The sequence below is a fragment of the Catharus ustulatus genome, chromosome 30, assembly GCF_009819885.2.
Source record: "Catharus ustulatus isolate bCatUst1 chromosome 30, bCatUst1.pri.v2, whole genome shotgun sequence".
In the NCBI taxonomy this organism is placed as follows: Eukaryota; Metazoa; Chordata; class Aves; order Passeriformes; family Turdidae; genus Catharus; species Catharus ustulatus.
The window spans coordinates 2,548,486-2,576,071 of NC_046250.1; the positions used below are offsets into that span (position 1 = coordinate 2,548,486).

General features: G+C 50.3%; 2 protein-coding genes across 3 annotated transcripts in view; both read left to right on the top strand.

Annotated features, from left to right (window-relative positions):
• Window positions 1-411: 411 nt before the first annotated feature.
• LOC117008629 lies at window positions 412-3,551 on the top strand. Its single transcript, XM_033082602.1, has 4 exons — window positions 412-1,640; window positions 2,709-3,298; window positions 3,425-3,465; window positions 3,531-3,551. The coding sequence occupies exons 1-4, from the start codon at window positions 853-855 to the stop codon at window positions 3,549-3,551; spliced, it is 1,440 nt and encodes a 479-aa protein (XP_032938493.1). The 5' UTR covers window positions 412-852.
• A 2,410-nt stretch (window positions 3,552-5,961) lies between these two features.
• The window catches only part of PI4KB (phosphatidylinositol 4-kinase beta), a 43,493-nt gene continuing 21,868 nt past the window's right edge, over window positions 5,962-27,586 (top strand). Inside the window, exons 1-5 of one of the 2 annotated variants that reach the window (XM_033082998.2) lie at window positions 5,962-6,048; window positions 9,239-10,139; window positions 14,590-14,634; window positions 20,357-20,584; window positions 25,847-26,074. In XM_033082998.2, the coding sequence (XP_032938889.1) occupies window positions 9,267-10,139; window positions 14,590-14,634; window positions 20,357-20,584; window positions 25,847-26,074 (1,374 nt within the window). In that variant the 5' untranslated portion in view covers window positions 5,962-6,048; window positions 9,239-9,266. The remainder of the gene's footprint in view (window positions 6,049-9,238; window positions 10,140-14,589; window positions 14,635-20,356; window positions 20,585-25,846; window positions 26,075-27,586) is intronic. The other variant, XM_033082999.2, reaches the window with a different exon arrangement.

The following is a 27,586-nucleotide window of genomic DNA, read 5'->3' on the forward strand; positions in this document are numbered from 1 at the left end:
GACAGGTCAGGTAGGGACAGTGCCACCACTGGGGACAGGCTGGGCAGGGACAGTGCCACCACTGGGGACAGGGCAGGCAGGGACAGTGCCACCGCTGGGGACAGGCTGAGCAGGGACAGTGCCACCACTGGGGACAGGCTGAGCAGGGACAGTGCCACCACTGGGGACAGGGCAGGCAGGGACAGTGCCACCGCTGGGGACAGGCTGAGCAGGGACAGTGCCACCACTGGGGACAGGCTGAGCAGGGACAGTGCCACCACTGGGGACAGGGCAGGCAGGGACAGTGCCACCGCTGGGGACAGGCTGAGCAGGGACAGTGCCACCACTGGGGACAGGCTGAGCAGGGACAGTGCCACCACTGGGGACAGGCCGGGCAGGGACAGTGCCACCACTGGGGACAGGTCAGGTAGGGACAGTGCCACCACTGGGGACAGGGCAGGCAGGGACAGTGCCACCACTGGGGACAGGCTGGGCAGGGACAGTGGCACCACTGGGGACAGGCCAGGCAGGGGTGGTGGCACGATCAGGGACAGGCTGGTCAAGGGCAGTGGCACTGTCCCCATCAGGGACAGGTCACCCAGAGATGGTGGCAGTGGGGACAGGCCTGTTAGTGGCAGTGCCACCACTGGGGACAGGCCAGGCAGGGGTGGTGGCAGTGTCCCCATCAGGGACAGGTCACCCAGAGATGGTGGCAGTGGGGACAGGACAGGTAAGAGCAGTGCCACCCCTGGGGACAGGCCAGGCAGGGACAGTGGCAGTGTCCCCATCAGGGACAGGTCACTCAGAGATGGTGGCAGTGGGGACAGGAGCTGTGGCACCCCTGGGGACAGGCCAGTCAGTGGCAGTGCCACCATGTCTGTCAGGGACAGGCCACCCAGGGCCACTGGGGACATTGGGGACAGGCCAGGCAGGGGCACTGGGGACATTGGGGACAGGCCACCCAGGGCCACTGGGGACAATGGAGACAGGCCACCCAGGGCCAGTGGCAGTGGGGTCGGGCTGCTTAGGGACAGTGCCACCACGCCCATCAGGGACAGGCCACCCAGGGCCACTGGGGACAGGCCACCCAGGGCCACTGGGGACACTGGGGACAGGCCAGGCAGGGGCAGTGCCACCATCTCTGTCAGGGACAGCCCAGCTGGTGGCAGTGGCACCGTCAGGGACGTGCCAGTCTCTGTCAGTGCCACTGTCCCCATCGAGGACAGGCTGGTCACTGTCAGTGCCACTGTCCCTGTTAGGGACAGCCCAGCTGGTGACAGTGCCACTGTCCCCATAGAGGACAGGCCAGCCAGGGACAGTGGCACCTCTGGGGACAGGCTGGTCACTCAGAGTGGCACCTCTGGGGACAGGCTGGTCACTGACAGTGACACAGTTGGGGACAGGCTGGTCACTCACAGTGACACAGTTGGGGACAGGCTGGTCACTCAGAGTGGCACCGTTGGGGACAGGCTGGTCACTGACAGTGGCAATGTTGGGGACAGGCTGGTCACTCACAGTGGCACCGTTGGGGACAGGCTGGTCACTCACAGTGGCACTGTTGGGGACAGGCTGGTCACTCAGAGTGGCACCATTGGGGACAGGCTGGTCACTCAGAGTGGCACCGTTGGGGACAGGCTGGTCACTGACAGTGGCACTGTTGGGGACAGGCTGGTCACTCACAGTGGCACCGTTGGGGACAGGCTGGTCACTCACAGTGGCACCGTTGGGGACAGGCTGGTCACTCACAGTGGCACTGTTGGGGACAGGCTGGTCACTCACAGTGGCACCGTTGGGGACAGGCTGGTCACTCACAGTGGCACCATTGGGGACAGGCTGGTCACTCAGGGTGGCACCGTTGGGGACAGGCTGGTCACTCAGAGTGGCACTGTTGGGGACAGGCTGGTCACTCAGAGTGGCACCATTGGGGACAGGCTGGTCACTGACAGTGGCACCACTGGGGACAGGCTGGTCACTCACAGTGACACAGTTGGGGACAGGCTGGTCACTCACAGTGCCACCACTGGGGACAGGCTGGTCACTGACAGTGGCACAGTTGGGGACAGGCTGGTCACTCACAGTGACACAGTTGGGGACAGGCTGGTCACTCACAGTGCCACCATTGGGGACAGGCTGGTCACTGACAGTGGCACCTCTAGGGACAGGCTGGTCACTCAGAGTGGCACCGTTGGGGACAGGCTGGTCACTGACAGTGCCACCATTGGGGACAGGCTGGTCACTGACAGTGCCACCATTGGGGACAGGCTGGTCACTCAGAGTGGCACTGTTGGGGACAGGCTGGTCACTCAGAGTGGCACCTCTGGGGACAGGGTGGTCACTGACAGTGGCACTGTTGGGGACAGGCTGGTCAGTCACAGTGCCACCATTGGGGACAGGCTGGTCACTCAGAGTGGCACTGTTGGGGACAGGCTGGTCACTCAGAGTGGCACCATTGGGGACAGGCTGGTCACTCAGAGTGGCACCACTGGGGACAGGCTGGTCACTGACAGTGGCACCGTTGGGGACAGGCTGGTCACTCAGAGTGGCACCACTGGGGACAGGCTGGTCACTCAGAGTGGCACCGTTGGGGACAGGCTGGTCAGTGACAGTGGCATCACTCCTGCCAGGGACTGCTCCTGCAGGGACAGTGGCACTCCTGGGGACACGCTGCTGGCTGGCAGTGCCACTGTCCCCGTCAGGGACAGCCAATCCAGGGGCACTGCCACCATCGTGGACACGCCCGTCACCGCCAGTGCCACCATCCCAGTTGGGGACAGCCCGTTCTGGGCCGGTGGCACCCTTGGGGACAGCAGTGCCACCGTCCCCATCAGGGACTGCCCTTCCAGGGGCACTGCCACCATCGTGGACGCGCTGGTGACCCTGAGTGGCACCGTGATGGACAGGAGGATCCTGGGCAGTGTCACCGTCCCCGTCAGGTGCAGCCTGTCCCGGGGCACTGTCACCATCGTGGACACGCCCGTGTTTGTCAGTGCCACCGTCCTGGTGGGGGAGTCCATCCCCAGGGTCACTGCCACCATCGTGGAGTCCAGGGTGCCCCACCTTGGGGACATGGTGGCGTGTGGCAGTGCCACCATGCCTGTCAGGGAGTGTCCCCCCAGGGGCAGCGCCAATGTCCCTGGTGGGGACTGGTCAGGGAGGGACAGTGGCACACCTGGGGACAGGCCTGGCAGTGGCAGTGGCACCCCTGGGGACAGGCCTGGAAGTGCCACCCCTGGGGACAGGCCTGGAAGTGGCAGTGTCACCATGTCAGACAGGGAGAGCCCACCCAGGGACAGTGCCACCATCCCTGACGGGGACAGGCCTGGCAGTGCCACCATCCCAGGTGGGCACAGGCCTGGCAGTGCCACCATCCCTGACAGGGACAGGCCTGGCAGTGCCACCCCTGGGGACAGGCCTGGCAGTGCCACCATCCCTGACAGGGACAGGCCTGGCAGTGCCACCATTGAGGACAGGCCTGGCAGTGGCAGTGCCACCATCCCTGACAGGGAGTGCCCATCCAGGGACAGTGGCACTGCTGGGGACAGGCCTGGCAGGGACAGTGCCACCATCCCTGACAGGAACTGGTCTGGCAGGGGCAGTGCCACCACTGGGGACAGGGACAGTGCCACCATCCCTGTCAGGGACTGCCCATCAAGGGTCAGTGCCACCTCTGGGGACAGGGACAGGCCTGGCAGTGCCACCTCTGGGGACAGGGACTGGTCAGACAGGGGCAGTGCCACCCTTGGGGACAGAGACAGTGCCACCATCCCTGTCAGGGACTGCCCATCACGGGTCAGTGCCACCTCTGGGGACAGGCCTGGCAGTGCCACCACTGGGGACAGGCCTGGCAGTGCCACCCCTGGGGACAGACCTGGCAGTGCCACCCTCGGGGACAGGCCTGGCAGTGCCACCTCTGGGGACAGGCCTGGCAGTGCCACCCTTGGGGACAGGCCCATCACCCCTGCCCGTGTCAGCGTCATCAGGGATGGCAGGACGGGCGCCAGGGTGGCACCGTGGGGACACAGCCAGGCCGGGTCCCCCCTTGGGGACACGCAGGGACACGCCAGGGCGGGCACGGGGACGGGGTCCCCTGTGTCACACCAGTAAAAACCAGTCACTCCAGTATGGCTGTGGTGTGTGTGAGCCCGGGCACTGGGAGGGGACACCGGAACTGGGGAGGGGACACTGGGACTGGGAGGGGACACCGGGAGTGGGAGGGGACACTGAAACTGGGAGGGGACATTGGGACTGGGAGGGGACATTGGCACTGGGACGGGGACACTGGAGCTGGGGAGGGGACACTGAAACTGGGGAGGGGACACCGGGAGTGGGAAGGGGACATTGGGACTGGGAGGGGACACCGGGAGTGGGAAGGGGACATTGGGACTGGGAGGGGACACCAGAACTGGGGAGGGGACATTGAGACTGGGAGGGGACATTGGCACTGGGAGGGGACATCAGAACTGGGAAGGGACACCGGGAGTGGGAAGGAGACATTGGGACTGGGAGGGGACACTGGAAGTGGGGAGGGGACATTGGGACTGGAGGGGACAGTGGCACTGGGAGGGGACACTGATGGTGGGAAGGGGACAGTGGGAGTGGGAAGGGACATTGACACTGGGAGGGGACAGTGACACTGGGAGGGGACATTGGCACTGGGAGGGGACATCGGAACTGGGAGGGGACACTGGAGCTGGGGAGGGGACACTGGGACTGGGAGGGAACACTGGGGGTGGGAGGGGACATTGGGACTGGAAAGGGGACATTGGGACTGGGAGGGGGACACCGGGAGTGGGAAGGGGACACTGGGTCTGGACGGGACAGTGGCACTGGGAGGGGACATTGGAAGTGGGGAGGGGACACCGGGAGTGGGAAGGGGACATCGGGACTGGGAGGGGACATTGGGACTGGGAGGGGACATTGGCACTGGGACGGGGACACTGGAGCTGGGGAGGGGACACTGAAACTGGGGAGGGGACACCGGAACTGGGGAGGGGACATTGAGACTGGGAGGGGACATTGGCACTGGGAGGGGACATCAGAACTGGGAGGGGGACATTGGGACTGGAGGGGACATTGACACTAGGGAGGGGACACTGGGAGGGGACATCAGAGCTGGGAGGGGATGGTGGCATTGGGAGGGGACACTTGTGGTGGGAAGGGGACACTGGTGGTGGGAAGGCGACACCGACACTAGAAGAGGACACGGACAAAGAGGCCATCAACCCCCGCCTGGTGACAGCGACATCCGAGACGATTTTCCCTCCCCAAAATCTCCGATTTTCGTCAAACGCGTTCCGCACCGAGGCCACGCCCCCAAACACCGCGAAACCACGCCTTCTTTACCATATATGTACATAGCCACCCCTTCTTCCGTGCTCGGCGCGATGACCACGCCCATTTACGTAATATTCCCACGCATATTACCATATTAGTATTTAAACCACGCCCATATGGCCATATAAGGATGTAAGACACGCCCATATGGGGGTAAGCCACGCCTATATGGAGGAAACCACGCCCATATGGAGAAGACCACGCCCCCGCTGCGCCGTCCGCCGGGCCGCCAGGGGGCGCTGTGGCGCGGCGGCCGCCCCTCAGCCCCGTGAGGCGGCGCCGGGCCGGGCCTGGGGGAGGCTCCGACCGGCCCCGCTCCACCGGCCCCGCTCCGACCGGCCCCGCTCCGCTCCAGCCCCGCTCCACGGCCCCTTCCGACCCCCTCCGCTCCTCCCCGAGGTGAGCGAACCCTTCGCGGCCTCCTCCTCCTGCTGCTCCTCGCCGCTCTCCCCTCAGCCCGGTGCCCCCGGCGGTTCCGCGGCCGCTCCGTGTCCGGCCTCTCCTCCTCTTCATTCCCTTCGCGGCCTTGGTGGCGCAGGAGTTTGTCAGGAAATCGGTTTTTCCTCGCGGAGGGATTTTTATGTTGATTTTATTTTATTTTATTTTTTTATTTTTTTATTTTTTTATTTTTTTTTTCCCTCACAGCAGCAGCCGCCGGTGGCCGGGATGAGCCGCCCGCGCCGGCCGCAGGGCCGGGCTCGCCGAGCGGAGCCTCGCGGGATGGGATCGCTCCAGGTACTTTTTAAAAATTATTTTTAATTTTTTTTTTCCCTCAATAGATTCCTCTCAAATCCCCTCACTGCCGCAATTCCCCTTTTCCAGCCGCTTTTTCCTTTACCAACCCTTCCCCCCCTTTTCCTCCCCATCTGGGAGCTTTGGAGTTGTCCAAAATCCTCTTTTAAATTCATGGATTAAATAAAGTTGGGATCACTCATCCCCTCGGGAATGTTTTCCCTGGAAAAAAAACTTGGGCTGGAGTTGGTGGGAAGTTGTGTAATGAGAAATAATTCGGTTTAATCCCCTTTCGTTTTTATTCCCTCCCTGTAATCCGGGTGGAAAATTGGATTTTTCTGATTTTCTTTTTTTTTTTCCTCGGTGCTGGAAGAGTTTTTGAGGGTTTGGAACAATTCCTGATATTTTATTTTTTATTTTTTCTCGGAATTCTGAGTGGGATTTCAGGGCTCTGCTCCATGGAATTCCTGAATAGTTTTTGCTCCTGGAATTCCTGGAAAATTTCTGGGATTCCTGGATAATTTCTGGAATTCTTGGATGATTTTTCCTCCTAAAATTCTTGGATTATATCTGCAATTTCTGAGTGATTTTTCTTGGAATTCCTGGATAATTTCTGGAATTCCTTGGTGATTTTTGCTCCTAAAATTCCTGGATAATTTCTGGAATTCCTGGATAATTTCTGCAATTCCTGGGTGATTTTTCCTCCTGAAATCCTGGATTATTTCTGCAATTCCTGGGTGATTTTTCCTCCTGAAATCCTGAAATTCCTGGATAATTTTTGGAATTCCTGGATGATTTTTTCCTGGAATTCCTGAATAATTTCTGAAATTCTGGGGTTTTTCTGCTCCTGAAATTCCTGAATTATTTCTACAATTTCTGAGTGATTTTTCCTCCTAAAATTCCTGGATAATTTCTGCAATTCCTGGATGATTTTTTCCTGGAATTCCTGAATAATTTCTGAAATTCTGGGGTTTTTCTACTCCTGAGATTCCTGGATTATTTCTACAATTCCTGGGTGATTTTTCCTCCTGAAATTCTGGATAATTTCTGCAATTCCTGGATGATTTTTTCCTAAAATTCCTGAATAATTTCTGAAATTCTGGGGTTTTTCTACTCCTGAAATTCCTGGATTATTTCTGCAATTTCTGAGTGATTTTTCCTCCTAAAATTCCTGGATAATTTCTGGAATTCCTGGATAATTTCTGCAATTCCTGGATGATTTTTTCCTGGAATTCCTGGATAATTTCTGCAATTCCTGGATGATTTTTTCCTGGAATTCCTGAATAATTTCTGGAATTCTGGGATTTTTCTGCTCCTGAAATTCCTGGATAATTTCTGGAATTCTTGGGTGATTTTTCCTCCTAAAATTCCTGGATAATTTCTGTAATTTCTGAGTGATTTTTCCTGGAATTACTGGATAATTTCTGACATTCCTGGCTGATTTTCCCTCCTGGAATTCCTGCTCCACACTTCCTGGATGTTTTTTATGATCCCACAGTTCAGGGTCCGTGCTTGGATCAGCACAGGAGCCGCCCTGATTTTTTTAAATCCTGATTTTTTTAAATCCTGATTTTTCCCCAATTTAATCCCAAATTTTTTCCAATTTAACACCCATTTTTCCCCCCAATTTGATCCTGAATTTTCCCTAATTTTCCCCAAATTTAGTCCTGATTCTTCCCCAATGTAATCCTGAATTTTCCCCAATGTAATCCAATTTCCTCCAATTTTTCCTTAATTTTATCCCAATTTTTTTCCAATTTTATCTCAATTTTCCCCCACTTTTTCCCAGTTTTCCCTCAATTTTCCTTCAATTTTTCCCTCAATTTTTCCCTCAATTTTTCCCTATTTTTTTCCCATTTTTTTCCCATTTTTTTCCCATTTTTTCCCATTTTTTTCTCATTTTTTTCCCAGTTTTTTCTCATTTTTTTCCCTCATTTTTTCCTAATTTTCCCCCAATTTTCTCCAATTTTCCCCAATTTTTTTCCAGTTTTATCCCAAATTTTTCCCCGTTTAATCCTGATTTTTCCCCAATTTAATCCCAATTTTCCCCAATTTTCCTCCAGTTTCTCCCAATTTTTTCCTAATTTTTCCCTAATTTAATCCTGATTTTTCCCAATTTTTCCCCAATTATATCCCAATTTTTTCCCAGTTTAGTGCCAATTTTCCCTCAAATTTCCCTCAAATTTCCCTCAAATTTCCCTCAAATTTCCCTCAAATTTCCCTCAAATTTCCCTCAAATTTCCTCAATTTAATCCCAAATTTTCCCCAATTTTTTCCTAATTTTTCCTCAAATTTTCCTCAAATTTTTCCCAATTTTTCCTCAAATTTTCCTCAATTTTCCTCCAATTTTATCCCGATTTTCCCCCAATTTAATCCTGATTTTTCCTCAATTTAATCCCGATTTAATACAAATTTTCCCCGATTTTTTACCAATTTTTTCCCAAATTTTCCCAATTTTTCGAAATTTTTCTCCGTTTTTTCTCCATTGTTTCTCCATTTTTTCTCCATTTATTCCCTCTGTTTTTCCCTAATTTTTTCTCAATTTTCCCCCAATTTTTCCCCTATTTTTTCCCATTTTTTTCCCAGTTTAATCCAGATTTTTCCCCAATTTAATCCAAATTTTTCCCCAATTTTCCCCCAGTTTCTCCCAATTTTTTCCTATTTTTTTTCCTAATTTTCCCCAATTTAATCCTGACTTTTCCCAATTTTCCCCTATTTAATCCTGATTTTTCCTCAATTTATCATGATTTAATCCAAATTTTCCCCAATTTTTCCCCAATTTACTCCCAGTTTTCCCCCAATTTTATCCCAATTTAATCCCAATTTTTCCCAGTTTAGTGCCAATTTTCCCTCCAATTTTCCCTCCAATTTCCCTCCAATTTCCCTCCAATTTCCCTCCAATTTCCCTCCAATTTTCCTCAATTTTATCCCAATTTTCCCCCAATTAAATCCCAAATTTTCCTCAATTTTTTCCCAGTTTTATCCCAATTTAATCCTGATTTTTCCTCAATTTAATCCTGATTTTCCCCCAATTTCCCCCACTTTTTCCCAATTTTTCCCCAGTTATATCCCAAATTTCCCTCAAATTTCCCTCAAATTTCCCTCAAATTTCCCTCAAATTTCTCCTAATTTTTCCTAATTTTTCCCCAACACAATTCCCAATTTAACTCCCAATTTAACCCTGTTCCCCCAGCTCTGAGCCGCGCCGCCCTCCCTCCACCATGGGCGACTCCCCCGCCCCGGAGCCCAGCGATTCCCGAGCCACCGGATCCTCCACCACCACCGTCACCAACACCGTCACCGCCACCGCCGCCGTCCCCGGCTCCCTGAGCGTCATCACGGAGGGCGTGGGCGAGCTGGCGCTCATCGACGCCGAGGTGGCCAAGAAAGCGTGCCAGGAGGTCCTGGAGAAAGTCAAACAGCTCCACAGCCCCGCTCCCTGCCCCGTCCCCGTCCCCAACGGCCAGCCCTGCCCCGTGCGCTGCCTGGAGGAGGAGGAGGACGCCTCCAGCACCGCCAGGACGGCCAGGAAACGCCAGAACCAAGCCAAGCAGTCGTGGCTGCTTCGCCTCTTCGAGTCCAAACTCTTCGACATCTCCATGGCCATCTCCTACCTGTACAACTCCAAGGAGCCCGGCGTGCAGGCCTACATCGGGAACCGCCTCTTCTGCTTCCGCGACGACGAGGTGGATTTTTATTTACCCCAACTCCTCAACATGTACATCCACATGGATGAGGACGTGGGCGACGCCATCAAGCCCTACATCGTGCACCGCTGCCGGCAGAGCATCGACTTCTCGCTGCGCTGCGCGCTGCTGCTGGGCGCCTACTCGTCGGACATGCACATCTCCACGCAGCGCCACTCGCGCGGCACCAAGCTGCGGCGCCTCATCCTCTCCGACGAGCTCAAGCCGGCGGGGAGGAGGAGGGAGATGGGAGGTGGTGGTGGTTGTGGTGTTGGTGGTGTTGATACGGGGTTGTCGCCGTCCAAACGGACTCACCAGAGGTCCAAGTCGGACGCCACGGTGTCCATCAGCCTCAGCAGCAACCTGAAACGCACGGCCAGCAATCCCAAGGTGGAGAGCGAGGAGGAGGTAAGGGCTGGCTGGGAATTGGGGTTGATTCCAGAGATCTTCCAGATTTGGGGTTGTGCTCCAAGGCGCAGAGAATTGAAAATCCCGTGGTTGTTATTTGGGATTCATCCAGGGCTGATCCAGGGTTGTAGTTCCACTCCAAGGCTCAGGGAACTGGGAAAATCCCATGGTTGTTCCTTGGGGTTCATGCTAGAATTTTTCTGGGATTGGGGTTGTGCTCCAAGGCTCAGAGAATTGGGAAGATCCCATGGTGGTTCCTTGGTATTCATCCCAGAGATCTTCTGGGGTTGGGGTTGTGCTCCAAGGCTCAGAGAATTGAAAATCCTGTGGTTGTTTATTGGGGTTGATCCCAGGGATCCTCTGAGATCCAATGCTCAGGGAACTGGGAAAATCGCGTGGAGGTTCCTTGGGATTGATCCCAGAGATCCTCTGGGATTGGGGTTGTGCTCCAAGGATGTGATGGTTCCTCAGGATTTATCTCAGAGATCCTTTGGGGTTGGGTTTGTGCTCCAAGGCTCAGGGAACTGAAAATTCTTTGGAGGTTCCTTGGAGTTCATCCCAGAACTTTTCTGGGATTGGGTTTGTGCTGCAAGGCTCAGGGAACTGGGAAAATACCATGGTTGTTCTTTGGGGTTCATCCCAGAATTTTTCTGGGATTGGGGTTGTGCTCCAAGCTCAGGGAACTGAAAATCCCATGGTGGTTCCTTGGGGTTCATCCCAGGACTTTTCTGGGATTGGGGTTGTGCTCCAAGGCTCAAAGAATTGAAAATCCCATGGTGGTTCCTTGGGGTTCATCCTGGAATTTCTCTGGGATTGGGGTTGTGCTCCAAGGCTCAGGGAACTGAAAATCCTGTGGTTGTTCCTTGGGATTGATCCCAGAGATCCTCTGGGGTTGGGGTTGTGCTCCAAGGATGTGATGGTTCCTCAGGATTTATCTCAGAGATCCTCTGGGGTTGGGGTTGTGCTCCAAGACTCAGGAACTGGGAAAATACCATGGTTGTTCTTTGGGATTCATCCTAGAATTTTTCTGGGTTTGGGGTTGTGCTCCAAGGCTCAGGGAACTGAAAATTCTGTGGTTGTTCCTTGGGATTGATCCCAAATTTCCTCTGGGATTGGGGTTGTGCTTCAAGGCTCAGAAAATTGAAAATCCCATGGTGATTCCTTGGGGTTCATCCCAGGACTTTTCTGGGATTGGGGTTGTGCTCCAAGGCTCAAGGAACTGAAAATTCTTTGGAGGTTCCTTGGAGTTCATCCCAGAACTTTTCTGGGATTGGGTTGTGCTTCAAGGATTGGTGTGTTGGGAAAATCCCATGGTGGTTCCTTGGGGTTCATCCCAGAATTTTTCTGGTATTGGGGTTGTGCTCCAAGGCTCAGAGAATTGAAAATCCTGTGGTTGTTTATTGGGATTCATCCCAAAGTTCCTCTGGGGTTGTGCTCCAAGGCTCAGGGAACTGAAAATCCTGTGATTGTTCCTTGGAGTTCATCCCAGAACTTTTCTGGGATTGGGTTGTGCTCCAAGGATTGGTGTGTTGGGAAAATCTCGTGGTTGTTCCTTGGGATTGATCCCAAAGTTCCTCTGGGATCCAGAGATCCAAGGCTCAGAGAATTGAAAATCCTGTGGTTGTTCCTTGGGGTTCATCCCAGAACTTTTCTGGGGTTGGGGTTGTGCTCCAAGGCTCAGGGAACTGAAAATCCCGTGATGATTCCTTGGGATTCATCCCAGAGATCTTCTGGGATTGGAGTTGTGCTCCAAGGCTCAGAGAACTGAAAATCCCATGGTGATTCCTTGAGGTTCATCCCAGGACTTTTCTGGGATTGGGGTTGTGCTCCAAGGCTCAGGGAACTGAGAAAATCCCATGGTGGTTCCTTGGGATTGATCCCAGAATTTTTCTGGGATTGGGGTTGTGCTCCAAGGCTCAGGGAACTGAAAATCCCATGGTTGTTCCTTGAGGTTCATCCCAAAATTCTTCAGGGTTTGGGATTGTACCTTGGGATTCATCCCAGAAATCCTTCAGGGATGTGGTGGTGCTTTGGGATTGATCCCAAATTTCATTTTGTGATTCAGGGATGTGGTGCCTTGGGATTGATCCCAAATTTCCTTTGGGATCAGAATTGGGATTCAGGGATGTGGTGCTTTGGGATTGATCCCAAATTTCCTTTGGGATCAGGATTGGGATTCAGGGATGTGGTGCTTTGGGATTGATCCCAAATTTCCTTTGGGATCAGGACTGGGATTTAGGGATGACCTGGGAATTCCAAGCAGGAAAAGGAGCCCCGAGCACCGAACAGCGCTTCCCAAATCCGGGAAAAATGAATTTTCCAGAGGGTGGAATCCACCCCAGAGAAACTGGGATTGACTGGGATTGACTGGGATTGACTGGGAATGGTTTAGAATAACTGGGAATGACTGGGATTGACTGGGAGTGGTTTGGATTGACTGGGAGTGACTGGAATGGTTGGGAGTGACTGGGAATGGTTGGGAATGACTGGAAATGCTTTGGAATAACTGGGATTGACTGGGAATGGTTGGGAATGACTGGGATTGACTGGGATTGATTGGGATTGACTGGGAATGGTTGGGATTGACTGGGAATGACTGGGATTGATTGGGATTGACTGGGGTGGACTGGGAATAACTGGAAATTGTTGGGATTGACTGGGAATGGTTTGGATTGACTGTGAGTGACTGGGAATGGTTGGGAATAACTGGGATTGACTGGGAATGGTTGAGATAGGTTTGGAATGACTGGGATTGACTGGGAATGACTGGAAATGGTTGGGAGTGACTGGGAATTGTTGGGATTGACTGGGAATGATTTGGAATATTTGGGATTGAGTGGGAATGTTGTGAATGGCTGGGCTTGACTGGGAATGACTGGGATTGACTGGGAATGGTTGGGATTGACTGGGATTTGTTTGGATTGACTGGGATTTGTTTGGATTGACTGGGAGTGACTGGGATTGACTGTGAATGACTGGGAATGTTTGGGATTGACTGGGATTGACTGGGAATGTTTGGGATTGACTGGGATTGACTGGGAATGGTTGAGATTGGTTTGGAATGACTGGGATTGACTGGGAATGACTGTGAGTGACTGGGAATGACTGGAAATGGTTGGGATTGACTGGGATTGGTTGGGATTGAGTGGGAATGACTGGGAATGACTGGGAATGGTTTGGATTAACTGGGATTGACTGGGAATGATTTGGATTGACTGGGATTGACTGGGAATGGTTGAGATTGGTTTGGAATGACTGGGATTGACTGGGAATGGTTTAGAATAACTGGGAATGACTGGGAATGGCTGGGAATGGTTGGGAATAACTGGGAATTGACTGGGAATGGCTGGGATTGACTGGGAATTGTTGGGATTGACTGGGAATGATTGAGAGTGACTGGGATTGACTGGGATTGACTGGGAATGACTGGGAATTGTTTGGAATAACTGGGAATGGCTGGGAGTGACTGGGATTGACTGGAAATGGTTTGGAATAACTGGGAATGGTTGGGAATTCCCAAGAATTCCCAGGAAATGAATCAGAAATCCAAGGTTTGATCCCACTGGGAATTCTGCTGGGAATGCCTGGAGGGAACCAAGGAATTGTTCCAAACTCTGGGAGTTGGGATCAGGATTTAGGGAAGGAATTTTCCAGGTTGGATTGGAGTGAAAAAAAAAAAATAAAAAAAAATAAAAAAAATCTGGCGCCGTTCCCGTCGGGATGAATTTTTAATCTGGAAAAGGAGGAGGAGGTGGAAATTGGAGCTTTTCCATAAATTATGGATGAGGAAAAACTCCTGGAAACGATCCAGAAAAAAACTGGGGAAGCACAAAACCAAAAAAAAAAAATCCTGGAATTCCTGGAAACTCTGGGTGGAATTCCTTGGGAAAAACAGGAAAAAAAAAAAAAAAAGATGGGAAATAATCCCAAAATTCATCAGGGGAGGGAAAATTTGGGATCATTTCCCATCAATTTTCCCTCCAGATGGAATCTACACCTGGTTGTCTTTTTTTTTTTTTGGGAAATTTTAGGAATTTTAGCCCCAAAAATTCCCAATTTTTACAGAAACAACCTCAAAAATTTGGGATTTTTTGGGAATTTTCAGGATCGTTTCCACGGGATTTGTTTGGTGTGGGAATCAGGGAAGGATAAAAAATGTGAATTTAGTGATGGAAAAAATCAGAAATCCAAGGAATTCTGAGCTGGGATAATAAATCCCAAAAGGAAAATTGAGATTTTCCTTCCTGAAATTTTTTTCCAGAATTCCAAAAGTATGGGACTGAAAAAAAAAAAAAATTAAAAAACCACAAAAAACTTGGGAATTAAACTTTACTTTTTCTCCCCCTTTTTTCCCTTCTCTCTTCCTTATGGAAAAAAAAAATTCTTTAAAAAACTGCCCCAAATTTCTTTTTTTTTTGGTTTTTTTTGTTGTTTTTCCTGCTTTTCCCAGGAATTCTCCTCGAGTACGGAAAGCCTGGATAAATCCCTGGCTCCCGTAAGTTCCAATTTTTCTGGAGGTTCCCTCTCCCCCTCTGCAGCATTTCCTCCTTTTCCACCTCTCTGGAATTACCCAGAAATCCTCAAATATTTAAAAAAAAAATTAAAAAAAAAATTATCCCAAGAATGAGGAATTATAGGAAAATTTTTGGGGATAAAATCAATAAAAATCTCTTTTTTTTCTCATCAAAATCCATCTGGGAATGAGGAAATTTTCACCAAAATGAGGAAATTTTCACCAAAATCCATCTGGGAATGAAGAAATTCCCATTTTTTCCCATTTTTTTCCCATTTTTCCCCTGCAGGTGGAAGAGGAAATGCTGTTTTAGCTCCCAAAATTCTCAGCCAGATGAGATTAATTTGCTTTTTTATTCCATTTTTTTCCTCCCAATCATTCTTTGTTTTAATTATTTTAATTTTTCTTCTTTTCTCTCATAAAATTCCAATCAAATCCAAATTTTTCCTGATTTTTCCCTCAAAAAAATCAGAATTTTGACATTCCCCAAAGCAGAAATCCAAGATTTTTCCCTCATAAAAATTCCAGAATTCTTCACTTCTCAAGAGCAGAAATTTGAGATTTTTCCCTCAAAAATTTCCAGAATTCTTTGATTCTCAAGAGCAGAAATTTGAGATTTTTACCTAAAAAAAAAAATTAAAATCCCAGAATTTTGACATTTTCCAGAGCAGAAATTTGAGATTTTTCCCTCAAAAAATTTCCAAAATTCTGACATTTTCCAGAGCAGAAATCCAGAATTTTTCCCTCAAAAGAAATCAGAATTCTTTGATTCCCCAAAGCAGAAATTTGAGATTTTTCCCTAAAAAAATTCCAGAATTCTTCAATTCTCAAGAGCAGAAATTTGAGATTTTTACAAAAAAAAAAAAAATTTAAAATCCCACAATTTTGACATTCTCAAGAGCAGAAATTTGAAATTTTTCCCTCAAAAAAACCCCAAAAAACCCCAAAATTCTGAATTTCCCCCCGGAGAGCCGCAGGAATTTTTGGGATTGGGAACCTCTGGAATATTTTTCCCCATGGGGAACAGAGAACCCCCTGAGGAAATTTTTGGAATTTTTAATTTTCTGATTTTGAATTTTCCCTGATTTTTTTTTTCCTGATTATTTTATTTTTTTTTGCTCTGTGAAATTCCCAATTTTTTTTTTTTTTTCCGTTCGATTTGTGCATGCGCCTTGGGTGGGAGATCCCAAAAAAAAAATCAATCAACTGGGATTTTGGGAAATGTGGAGTGGGAATTTTGGGAGGGGGGAATCCAAAGGGAAATCCCAAATCCCTGTGGGGTTGGATTTCAGAATAATCCCAAATTCTGGAATTCCAAATCCTCCCAAATTTTGGGATTTTGGAGAGTTTGGAGTGAGGATTTTCCCAAATCCTGGGATCTGGATAATCCCAAATCCCAGGAATCTGAGTACCCCAAATTTCAGGGATTCAGATAATCCCAAATCCCAGAAATCTGGAAAATCCCAAATCCTGGAATTCCAAATCCTCCCAAATTTGGGGATTTTGGAGGGTTGGGAGTGAGGATTTTCCCAAATCCTGGGAATTCAGATAATCCCAAATCCTGGGAACCTGGAAAATCCCAAATCCCAGGAATTCAGATAATCCCAAATCCCAGGAATTTGGAGGGTTGGAAGTGAGGATTTTCCCAAATTTCAGGGATTCAGATAATCCCAAATCCCAGAAATCTGGAAAATCCCAAATCCTGGAATTCCAAATCCTCCCAAATCTTGGGAATTTGGAGAGTTGGGAGTGAGGATTTCCCCAAATTTCAGGGACCTGGATAATCCCAAATCCTGGGATTCCAAATCCTCCCAAATTTTGGGAATCTGGAGAGTTGGGATTGAGGATTTTCTGAAATCCTGGGATTCCAAATCCTCCAAAATCCTGGGAATTTGGAGGGTTGGGTGTGAGGATTTTCCCAAATTTCAGGGACCTGGATACTCCCAAATCCTGGGAATCTGAGTACCCCAAATCCTGGGAATTCAGATAATCCCAAATCCCAGAAATCTAGAAAATCCCAAATCCTGGGATTCCAAATCCTCCAAAATTTTGGGAATTTGGAGGGTTGGGAGTGAGGATTTTCCAAAATCTTGGAATTCAGATAGTCCCAGATCCTGGGAATCTGGAAAATCCCAAATCCCAGGAATCTGGAAAATCCCAAATCCCAGGAATCCATAATCCCAAATCCTGGAATTCCAAATCCTCCAAAATTTTGGGAATTTAGAGGGTTGGGAGTGAGGATTTTCCCAAATCCTGGGAATTCAGATAATCCCAAATCCCAGAAATCTGGAAAATCCCAAATCCTGGGATTCCAAATCCTCCCAAATTTTGGGAATTTAGAGTGTTGGGAGTGAGGATTTTTCCAAATTTCAGGGACCTGGATAATCCCAAATCCTGGGAATTTGGAGGGTTGGGAGTGAGGATTTTCCCAAATTTCAGAGATTCAGATAATCCCAAATTCCAGGAATCTGAGTACCCCAAATTTCAGGGATTCAGATCATCCCAAATCCCAGAAATCTGGAAAATCCCAAATCCTGGAATTCCAAATCATCCCAAATTTTGGGAATCTGGAGGATTTGGAGTGAGGATTTTCCCAAATCTTGGGATTCCAAATCCTCCCAAATCCCAGGAATTCAGATAATCCCAAATCCCAGGAATTTGGAGGGTTGGGATTGAGAATTTTCCCAAATTTCAGGGATCTGGAAAATCCCAAATCCTGGGATTCCAAATTCTCCAAAATCCCAGGAATTTGGAGGGTTGGGAGTGAGGATTTTCCCAAATTTCAGGGATTCAGATAATCCCAAATCCTGGGATTTTGGTGGGTTGGGAGTGAGGATTTTCCCAAATTTCAGAGATTCAGATAATCCCAAATCCTGGAATCCCAAATGCTCCCAAATTTTGGGAATTTGGAGGGTTGGGAGTGAGGATTTTCCCAAATTTCAGGGATTCAGATCATCCCAAATCCTGGGAATCTGGAAAATCCCAAATTCTGGGATTCCAAATCCTCCCAAATTTTGGGAATTTGGAGGGTTGGGAGTGAGGATTTTCCCAAATTTCAGGGATTCAGATAATCCCAAATCCTGGGAACCTGGAAAATCCCAAATCCCAGGAATCTGGAAAATCCCAAATCCTGGGAATCTGGAAAATCCCAAATCCTGGAATTCCAAATCCTCCCAAATTTTGGGAATTTAGAGGATTGGGAGTGAGGATTTTCCCAAATCCTGGGAATCCACATCCTCACAAATCCCAGGAATTCAGATAATCCCAAATCCTGGGAATCTGGAAAATCCCAAATTCTGGAATTCCAAATCCTCCAAAATTTTGGGAATTTGGAGGGTTGGGAGTGGGGATTTTCCCAAATTTCAGGGACCTGGATAATCCCAAATCCCAGAAATCTGGAAAATCCCAAATTCTGGGATTCCAAATCCTCCCAAATTTTGGGAATGTGGAGGGTTGGGAGTGAGGATTTTCCCAAATCCTGGAATTCCAAATTCTCACAAATCCCAGGGATTCAGATAATCCCAAATCCTGGAATTCCAAATCCTCCAAAATTTTGGGAATCTGGAGGGTTGGGAATGAGGATTTTCCCAAATCTTGGGATTAAGATAATCCCAAATTCTGGGATTCCAAATCCTGGGAATCTGGAGGGTTGGGAGTGGGGATTTTTCCAAATCCCAGGGATCTGGAAAATCCCAAATCCTGGGAATCTGGAAAATCCCAAATCCCAAGGATCCATAATCCCAAATCCTGGGATTCCAAATCCTCCCAAATTTTGGGAATCTGGAGGGTTGGGTGTGAGGATTTTCCCAAATTTCAGGGATTCAGATAATCCCAAATCCTGGGAACCTGGAAAATCCCAATTCCCAAGGATTCAGATAATCCTAAATCCTGGGATTCCAAATCCTCCCAAATTTTGGGATTTTGGAGAGTTTGGAGTGAGGATTTTCCCAAATCCTGGGAATCTGGGTACCCCAAAATCTTGGGATTTTGGTGGGTTGGGAATGAGGATCCTCCTGAATTTCAGGGATCTGGAAAATCCCAAATCCTGGGATTCCAAATCATCCCAAATTTTGGGATTTTGGAGGGTTGGGAATGAGGATTTTCCCAAATCTTGGGAATCCACATCCTCACAAATCCCAGGAATTCAGATAATCCCAAATCCTGGGAACCTGGAAAATCCCAAATCCCAGGAATCTGAATAATCCCAAATCCCAGGGATCCATAATCCCAAATCCCAGGGATTCAGATAATCCCAAATCCTGGGAATTTGGAGGGTTGGGAGTGAGGATCCTCCTGAATTTCAGGGATCTGGAAAATCCCAAATCCTGGGAATCTGGAAAATCCCAAATCCCAGGAATCTGGATAATCCCAATTCCCAGGGATCTGGAAAATCCCAAATCCCAGGGATCCATAATCCCAAATCCTGGGAATCTGGAAAATCCCAAATCCCAGGGATCCAGATAATCCCAAATCCCAAGGACTGGGAGATCCCTCTGGGAATGTCAGCACTGGAATTCCAGGAGAAAAGAAAAAAAAATAAAAACCAAACATTGGGATCCTGCTGTGCTGGGGGAGGGATGGAAAAATCCCAAATGTCCAGAACTGGGAAAAGGGAGGGACAGGGAAAAGGGAAGGGTGGGAAATAGGAAAAATCAGGAATTTGATCCCACTAAAATCCTCCATTTTCTAACTCCCATTTCTCCTATTTTTTATTTTCCATCCCAACCCTTTCCCTTTGATCCCGACTCTTTTCTAGAGCTGGAAAATTGAAAATTTAGGAACAGGGAAAAGCAGGAAACAGGGAAGGACAGGAAATGGAAAGATCAGGAATTTGATCCCACTAAAATCCTCCATTTTCTAACTCACATTTCTCATTTTTTTTTAATTTTCCATCCCAACCTTTCCCAACCCTTTTCCTTGGATCCTGACCCTTTCCCAGCCGGCGCGGCTGGCTCCGGAACAGGAAAAGTGAAAAAATTTGGGAAGAGGGAAGAGCAGGAAAAAGGGAAGAGGAGGAAATGGAAAGATAGAGAAAAGGGAAAATCAGGAATTTAATCCCACTAAAATCCTCAATTTTCTAACTCCCATTTCTCATATTTTTTAGTTTTCATCCCAACCCTTTTCCCTTGATCCCGACCCTTTTCTGAAACCGGAAAATTGAAAATTTGGGAAGAGAGGAAAGCAAGAAACAAGGAAAGACAGGAAAGGGGAAGAGCAGGAAATAGGAAATATCAGGAATTTAATCCCACTAAAATCCTCCATTTTCTAACTCCCTTTATCTCCTTTTTAAAAATTTTTCATCCCAACCCTTTTCCCTTGAATCCCAACCCTTGTCTGGAGCCGAAAAATTGAAAAATTGGGAAGAGGGAAGATCAGGAAATAGGGCAGGACAGGAAAAAGGGAAAGACAGGAAATAGGAAAAATCAGGAATTTGACCCCACTAAAATCCTCCATTTTCTAACTCCCTTTTCTCCTTTTTCTATTTTCCATCTCACCCCTTTCCCTTTGATCCCGACTCTTTTCCGCAGCAGGAAAATTGAAAAATTGGGAAGGGGAAAGAGCAGGAAAAAGGGAAGGACAGGAAATGGGAGGAGCAGGAAATAGGAAAAATCAGAAATTTGATCCCACTAAAATCCTCCATTTTCTAACTCCCATTTCTCATTTTTTTGTTTAATTTTCCACCCCACCTTTCCTGGTCCCCCAGCCGGCGCGTTTGGCCCCGGAGCGCGAGTTCATCAAGTCGCTGATGGCCATCGGGAAGCGCCTGGCCACGCTGCCCACCAAGGAGCAGAAAACGCAGAGGTTGATCTCAGAGCTGTCCCTGCTCAACCACAAACTGCCCGCGCGCGCCTGGCTGCCCACCGCCGCCTTCCAGCACCACGTGGTGAGGGTGCCTCATTCACAGGCCGTGGTGCTCAACTCCAAGGACAAGGTGGGGAAAGAAATAAATGGGGTTTGGGGTTTGGGGTGGGGAATGGGATTTGGGATTTGGGGTGGGGAATGGGATTTGGGAATGGGAAAGAAATGGGATTTGGAGTGGGTTGGGAATGATGATGGTTTGTGGGATTTGAGGATCTCACTCACAGGCCGTGGTGCTCAACTCCAAGGATAAGGTGGGGAGAGAAATAAATGGGATTTGGGAATTGGAAATAAATGGGGTTTGGGGTTTGGGAATTGGAGATTGGGGAATGGGATTTGGGGTGGGGAATGGGATTTGGGAATGGTGGGAGGGAGCTGGAGGTGATGGTTTGTGGGGTTTGAGCACCTCACTCACAGGCTGTGGTGCTCAACTGCAAGGATAAGGTGGGGAAATAAATGGGATTTGGGATTTGGGAATTGGAGATAAATGGGGTTTGGAGTGGGGAGTGGGATTTGGGGTGGGATTTGGGAATGGGAAAGAAATGGGGTTTGGGGTAGGTTGGGAATGGTGATGGTTTGTGGGATTTCATGGTGCTCAACTCCAGGGATAAGGTGGGGAAAGAAATGGGGAATGGGATTTGGAAGTGGGATTTGGGGTGGAGAATAAATGGGGTTTGGGATCCAGTGGGAATGGTGATGGTTTGTGGGGTTTGAGCACCTCACTCACAGGTCGTGGTGCTCAACTCCAAGGATAAGGTGGGGAGATAAATGGGGAATGGGATTTGGGAATGGGATTTGAAAATAAATGGGATTTGGGGTTTGGGAATTGGAGATAAATGGGATTTGGGGTGGGGAATGGGGTTTGGGGTGGGGAACGGGATTTGGAAATGGGATTAGGGTTTAGGATCCAGTGGGAATGGTGATGGTTTGTGGGATTTGAGGATCTCATTCCGAAGCTGTGGTGCTCAACTCCAAGGATAAGGTGGGAGAGAGAAAGAAATGGGGAATGGGGTTTGGGAATCAGATTTGGGGTGGGGAGTAGGAGATAAATGGGGTTTGGGGTGGGGAATGGGGTTTGGGGTGGGGAATAAATGGGATTTGGGATCCAGTGGGAATGGTGAGGATCTGTGGGACCATCTGCCAGGTCATGGTGCTCAACTCCAAGGACAAGGTGGGGAGAGAAATGGGATTTGGGGTTTGGGAATTGGAGATAAATGGGGTTTGGGGTGGGCAATGGGATTTGGGAATGGAGTTTGGGGTGGGTTGGGAATGGTGATGGTTTGTGGGATTTGAGCAACACGTGGTGAGGGTGCCCCACTCACAGGCCGTGGTGCTCAACTGCAAGGATAAGGTGGGGAAAGAAATGGGATTTGGGGTTTGGGAATTGGAGAGAAATGGGGTTTGGGATTTGGGAATTGGAGATAAATGGGGTTTGGGGTGGGGAATGGGATTTGGGAATGGTGGGAGGGAGCTGGAGGTGATGGTTTGTGGGATTTGAGGATCTCATTCCCAAGCTGTGGTGCTCAACTCCAATGATAAGGTGGGGAGATAAATGGGATTTGGGAATGGGGTTTGGGGTGGGGAATGGGGTAGGAAATGGGATTTGGGATTTGGGATCCAGTGGGAATGGTGATGATCTGTGGGGTTTGAGCACCTCACTCACAGGCTGTGGTGTTCAACTCCAAGGATAAGGTGGGGAGATAAATGGGGAATAAATGGGATTTGGGGTGGGAGATAAATGTGGTTTGGGGTGGGGAATGGGATTTGGGATCCAGTGGGAATGGTGATTGTTTGTGGGATTTGAGCACCACATGGTCAGGGTGCCCCACTCGCAGGCCGTGGTGCTCAACTCCAAGGACAAGGTGGGGAGAGAAATAAATGGGGTTTGGGAATTGGGAATTGGAGATAAATGGGATTTGGGGTGGGAAATTGGAGATAAATGGCGTTTGGGGTGGGGAATGGTGATGGTTTGTGGGATTTGAGCACCCCACTCCCAGGCCATGGTGCTCAACTCCAAGGACAAGGTGGGGAGAGAAATGGGGAATAAATGGGATTTGGGGTGGGGAATGGGGTAGGAAATGGGATTTGGGGTGGGGAATGGTGATGGTTTGTGGGATTGGGATTGGGAATGGGGATGGTTTGTGGGATTTGAGGATCTCACTGCCAGGCCGTGGTGCTCAACTCCAAGGACAAGGTGGGGAGAGAAATGGGGAATGGGATTATTGGGGAATGGGATTTGGGATTTGGGATCCAGTGGGAATGGTGATGGTCTGTGGGATTTGAGCAACATGTGGTGAGGGTGCCCTACTCACAGGCCGTGGTGCTCAACTCCAAGGATAAGGTGGGGAGAGAAATGGGGAATAAATGGGATTTGGGGTGGGATTTGGGGTAGGAAATGGGATTTGGGATTTGAGATCCAGTTGGAATGGTGATGGTCTGTGGGATTTCATGGTGCTCAACTCCAAGGATAAGGTGGGGAAGAGAAATGGGGATTGGGGTGGGGAATGGGATTTGGGGTGGGAAATACGATTTGGGAATGGGGTTTGGGGTGGGAAATGGGATTTGGGGTGGAAAGAGAAAGAAATGGGGTTTGGAGTGGGTTGGGAATGGTGATAGTTTGTGGGATTTGAGCACCTCACTCCCAGGCTGTGGTGCTCAACTCCAAGGATAAGGTGGGGAGAGAAATAAATGGGATTTGGGGTTTGGGATTTGGGGATAAATGGGATTTGGGGTGGGGAATGGGATTTGGGATCCAGTGGGAATGGTGATGGTTTGTGGGATTTGAGCACCTCACTGCCAGGCTGTGGTGCTCAACTCCAAGGATAAGGTGGGGAATGGGAAATAAATGAGATTTAGGGTGGGGAATGGGATTTGAGAATGGGATTTGGGAATGGGGTTTGGAGTGGGTTGGGAATGGTGATGGTCTGTGGGGTTTGAGCACCTCACTCGCAGGCCGTGGTGCTCAACTCCAAGGACAAGGTGGGGAGAGAAATAAATGGGATTTGAGGTTTGGGAATTGGGAATAAATGGGATTTGGGGTGGGCAATGGGAAATAAATGGGGTTTTGGGTGGGGAGTGGGATTTGGGAATGGGATTTGGGATCCAGGAAGAATGGTGATGGTTTGTGGGATTGGAGCACCTAATTCCCAGGCTGTGGTGCTCAACTCCAAGGATAAGGTGGGGAAAGAAATAAATGGGATTTGGGGTGGGAAATGGGGTTTGGGAATGGGATTTGGGGTGGGAAATGGGATTTGGGATCCAGTGGGAATGGTGGGAGGGAGCTGGAGGTGATGGTTTGTGGGATTTGAGGATCTCATTCCCAAGCTGTGGTGCTCAACTCCAAGGATAAGGTGGGGAGAGAAATGGGGAATAAATGGGATTTGGGGTTTGGGAATTGGAGATAAATGGGGTTTGGGGTGGGGAATGGAATTTGGGAATGGGATTTGGGATCCAGTGGGAATGGTGATGGTTTGTGGGATTTGAGCACCTCACTCACAGGCTGTGGTGCTCAACTCCAAGGATAAGGTGGGGAAAGAAATAAATGGGATTTGGGGTTTGGGAATGGGGTAGGAAATGGGATTTGGGGTGGGTTGGGAATGGTGATGGTTTGTGGGGTTTCATGGTGCTCAACTCCAAGGATAAGGTGGGGAGAGAAATGGGATTTGGGAATGGGGAATGGGATTTGGGAATGGGATTTGGGGTGGGGAATTGGAAATAAATGGGGTTTGGGGTGGGTTGGGAATGGTGATGGTTTGTGGGATTTGAGCACCACGTGGTGAGAGTGCCCCACTCGCAGGCCGTGGTGCTCAACTCCAAGGACAAGGTGGGGAGAGAAATAAATGGGATTTGGGGTTTGGGAATTGGAGATAAATGGGATTTGGGGTGGGGAATGGGATTTGGGGTTTGGGATGGGGAATGGGAAATCAATGGGATTTGGGATCCAGGAAGAATGGTGATGGTTTGTGGGATTTGAGCACCTCACTCACAGGCCGTGGTGTTCAACTCCAAGGATAAGGTGGGGAAGAGAAAAGATTGGGATTTGGGGTTTGGGAATGGGATTTAGGGTGGGGAATAAATGGGACTTGGGATCCAGTGGGAATGGTGATGGTCTGTGGGATTTGAGCACCTCACTGCCAGGCTGTGGTGCTCAACTCCAAGGATAAGGTGGGGAAAGAAATGGGGATTGGGATTTGGGGTTTGTAAATGGGATTTGGGAATGGGGTAGGAAATGGGATTTGGGATTTGGGATCCAGTGGGAATGGTGATGGTTTGTGGGATTTGAGCACAGTGTGGTCAGGGTGCCCCACTCACAGGCCGTGGTGCTCAACTCCAAGGATAAGGTGGGGAAAGAAATGGGATTTGGGGTTTGGGAATTGGAGATAAATGGGGTTTGGGGTGGGGAATTGGAGATAAATGGGGTTTGGGGTTTGGGAATGGTGATGGTTTGTGGGATTTGAGCACCTCACTGCCAGGCTGTGGTGCTCAACTCCAAGGATAAGGGGGGGAGAGAAAGAAATGGGATTTGGGGTGGGGAGTGGGATTTGGGATCCAGTGGGAATGGTGATGGTTTGTGGGATTGGAGCACCTAATTCCCAGGCTGGGGTGCTCAACTCCAAGGATAAGGTGGGGAAATAAATGGGATTTGGGGTTTGAGAATGGGGTAGGAAATGGGATTTGGGGTGGGGAATTGGAGATAAATGGGGTTTGGGGTGGGGAATGGGATTTGGGGTGGGGAATGGTGATGGTTTGTGGGATTTGAGCATCTCACTGCCAGGCTGTGGTGCTCAACTCCAAGGATAAGGTGGGGAAGAGAAAAGATTGGAATTTGGGGTGGGGAGTGGGATTTGGGGTGGTAAATGGGATTTAGGAATGGGGTTTGGGAATGGGATTTGGGGTCGGATTTGGGATTTGGGGTGGGATTTGGGATTTGGGGTGGGATTTGGGAATGGGATTTGGGGTCGGATTTGAGGTGGGAAATGGGATTTGGGGTGGGATTTGGGATTTGTGTTGGGATTTGGGATTTGGGGTGGGATTTGTGATTTGGGGTGGGATTTGGAAATGGGATTTGAGATTTGTGGTGGGATTTGGGATTTGGGGTGGGATTTGGGAATGGGATTTGGGATTTGGGGTGGGATTTGTGATTTGGGGTGGGATTTGGAAATGGGATTTGAGATTTGTGGTGGGATTTGGGATTTGGGGTGGGATTTGGAAATGGGATTTGTGATTTGGGGTGGGATTTGTGATTTGGGGTGGGATTTGTGATTTGTGGTGGGATTTGGGATTTGGGATGGGATTTGTGATTTCCCCCTAAACCCAACCCTCTCCCTCCCCCCAGGCCCCCTACCTGATCTACGTGGAGGTTCTGGAATGCGACAACTTCGACACGGCGAGCGTGCCGGCGCGCATCCCCGAGAACCGCATCCGCAGCACGCGCTCGGCCGAGAACCTTCCGGAGTGCGGCGTGGGGCCCGAGCAGCGCGCCGGCAGCTTCAGCACCGTGCCCAACTACGACAACGACGACGAGGCCTGGTCCGTGGACGACATCGTGGAGCTCCAGGTGGAGGTGGGGACACGGGGATGGCGCGGAGGTGGCACCAGGGTGGCACCAAGGTGTCCCCAAGGAGGTGGGACTGACCCCAAGGTGTCCCCAAGGAGGTGGGACTGACCCCAAGGTGTCCCCATGGAGGTGGGACCATCCCAAGGTGTCCCAGGGTGTCCCCATAGAGGTGGGAGCAACTCCAAGGTGTCCCCAAGGTGATGGGACCAACTCAAAGTGTCCCCAAGGTGTCACCATGGAGGTGGGACCAATCCCAAGGTGTCCCCAAGGTGTCCCCAAGGTGACCCAAGGTGTCCCAAGGTGTCCCCAAGGAGATGGGACCATCCCAAGGTGTCCCAAGGTGGCACCAAGGAGGTGGGACCAATCCCAAGGTGTCCCCAGGGTGGTGGGACCAACACCAAGGTGGCACCAAGGTGTCCCCATAGAGGTGGGAGCAACCCCAAGGTGTCCCCAGGGTGTCCCCAGGGTGTCCCCAGGGTGATAGGATCAACCCCAAGGTGTCCCTATAAAGGTAGGACCAATCCCAAGGTGGCACCAAGGAGGTGGGAGCAACTCCAAGGTGTCCCCAAGATGTCCCCAGGGTGATAGGACCAACCCCAAGGTGTCCCCATGGAGGTGGGGACATGGGGATGGCGTGGAGGTGGCACCAGGGTGGCACCAAGGAGGTGGGACCAACCCCAAGGTGTCCCCATGGAGGTGGCACCAGGGTGGCACCAAGGAGGCAGGACCATCCCAAGGTGTCCCCAAGGTGTCCCCATAGAGGTGGGATCAACCCCAAGGTGTCCCCAGGGTGATAGGACCAATCCCAAGGTGATAGGACCAACCCCTGACTGTCTCCAAGATGTCCCCAAGGTGTCCTCAAGGTGATGGGACCAATCCAAGGTGTCCCCAAGGAGGTGGGACTGACCCCAAGGTGTCCCCAAGGTGATAGGGCCAGCCCCAGTGTGCTGGGACCATCCCAAGTGTCCCAGGGTGTCACCAAGGTGTTCCCAAGGTGTCCCCAAGGAGGTGGGACCAACCCCAAGGTGTCCCCAAGGTGATAGGGCCAGCCCCAGTGTGCTGGGACCATCCCAAAGTGTCCCAGGGTGTCACCAAGGTGTTCCCAAGGTGTCCCCATGGAGGTGGGAGCAACCCCAAGGTGTCCCCAAGGTGATAGGAGCAACCTCAAGGTGTCCCCAAAATGATGGGACCATCCCAAGGTGTCCCCAAGGTGTCCCAGGGTGTCCCCAAGGTGTCCCCAAGGAGGTGGGACCATCCCAAGGTGTCCCCAAGGTGTCCCCATGGAGTTGGGACCATCCCAAGGTGTCCCCAAGGTGTCCCCATGGAGGTGGGACCAACCCCACGGTGGCACCAAGGTGTCCCTGTAGAGGTGGGACCATCCCAAGGTGTCCCCAAGGTGATAGGACCAATCCCAAGGTGTCCCCAAGGTGACCCAAGGTGTCCCCAAGATGTCCCCAAGGAGGTGGGACCAACCCCAAGGTGATAGGACCAACCCTTGGCTGTCCCCAAGGTGTCCCC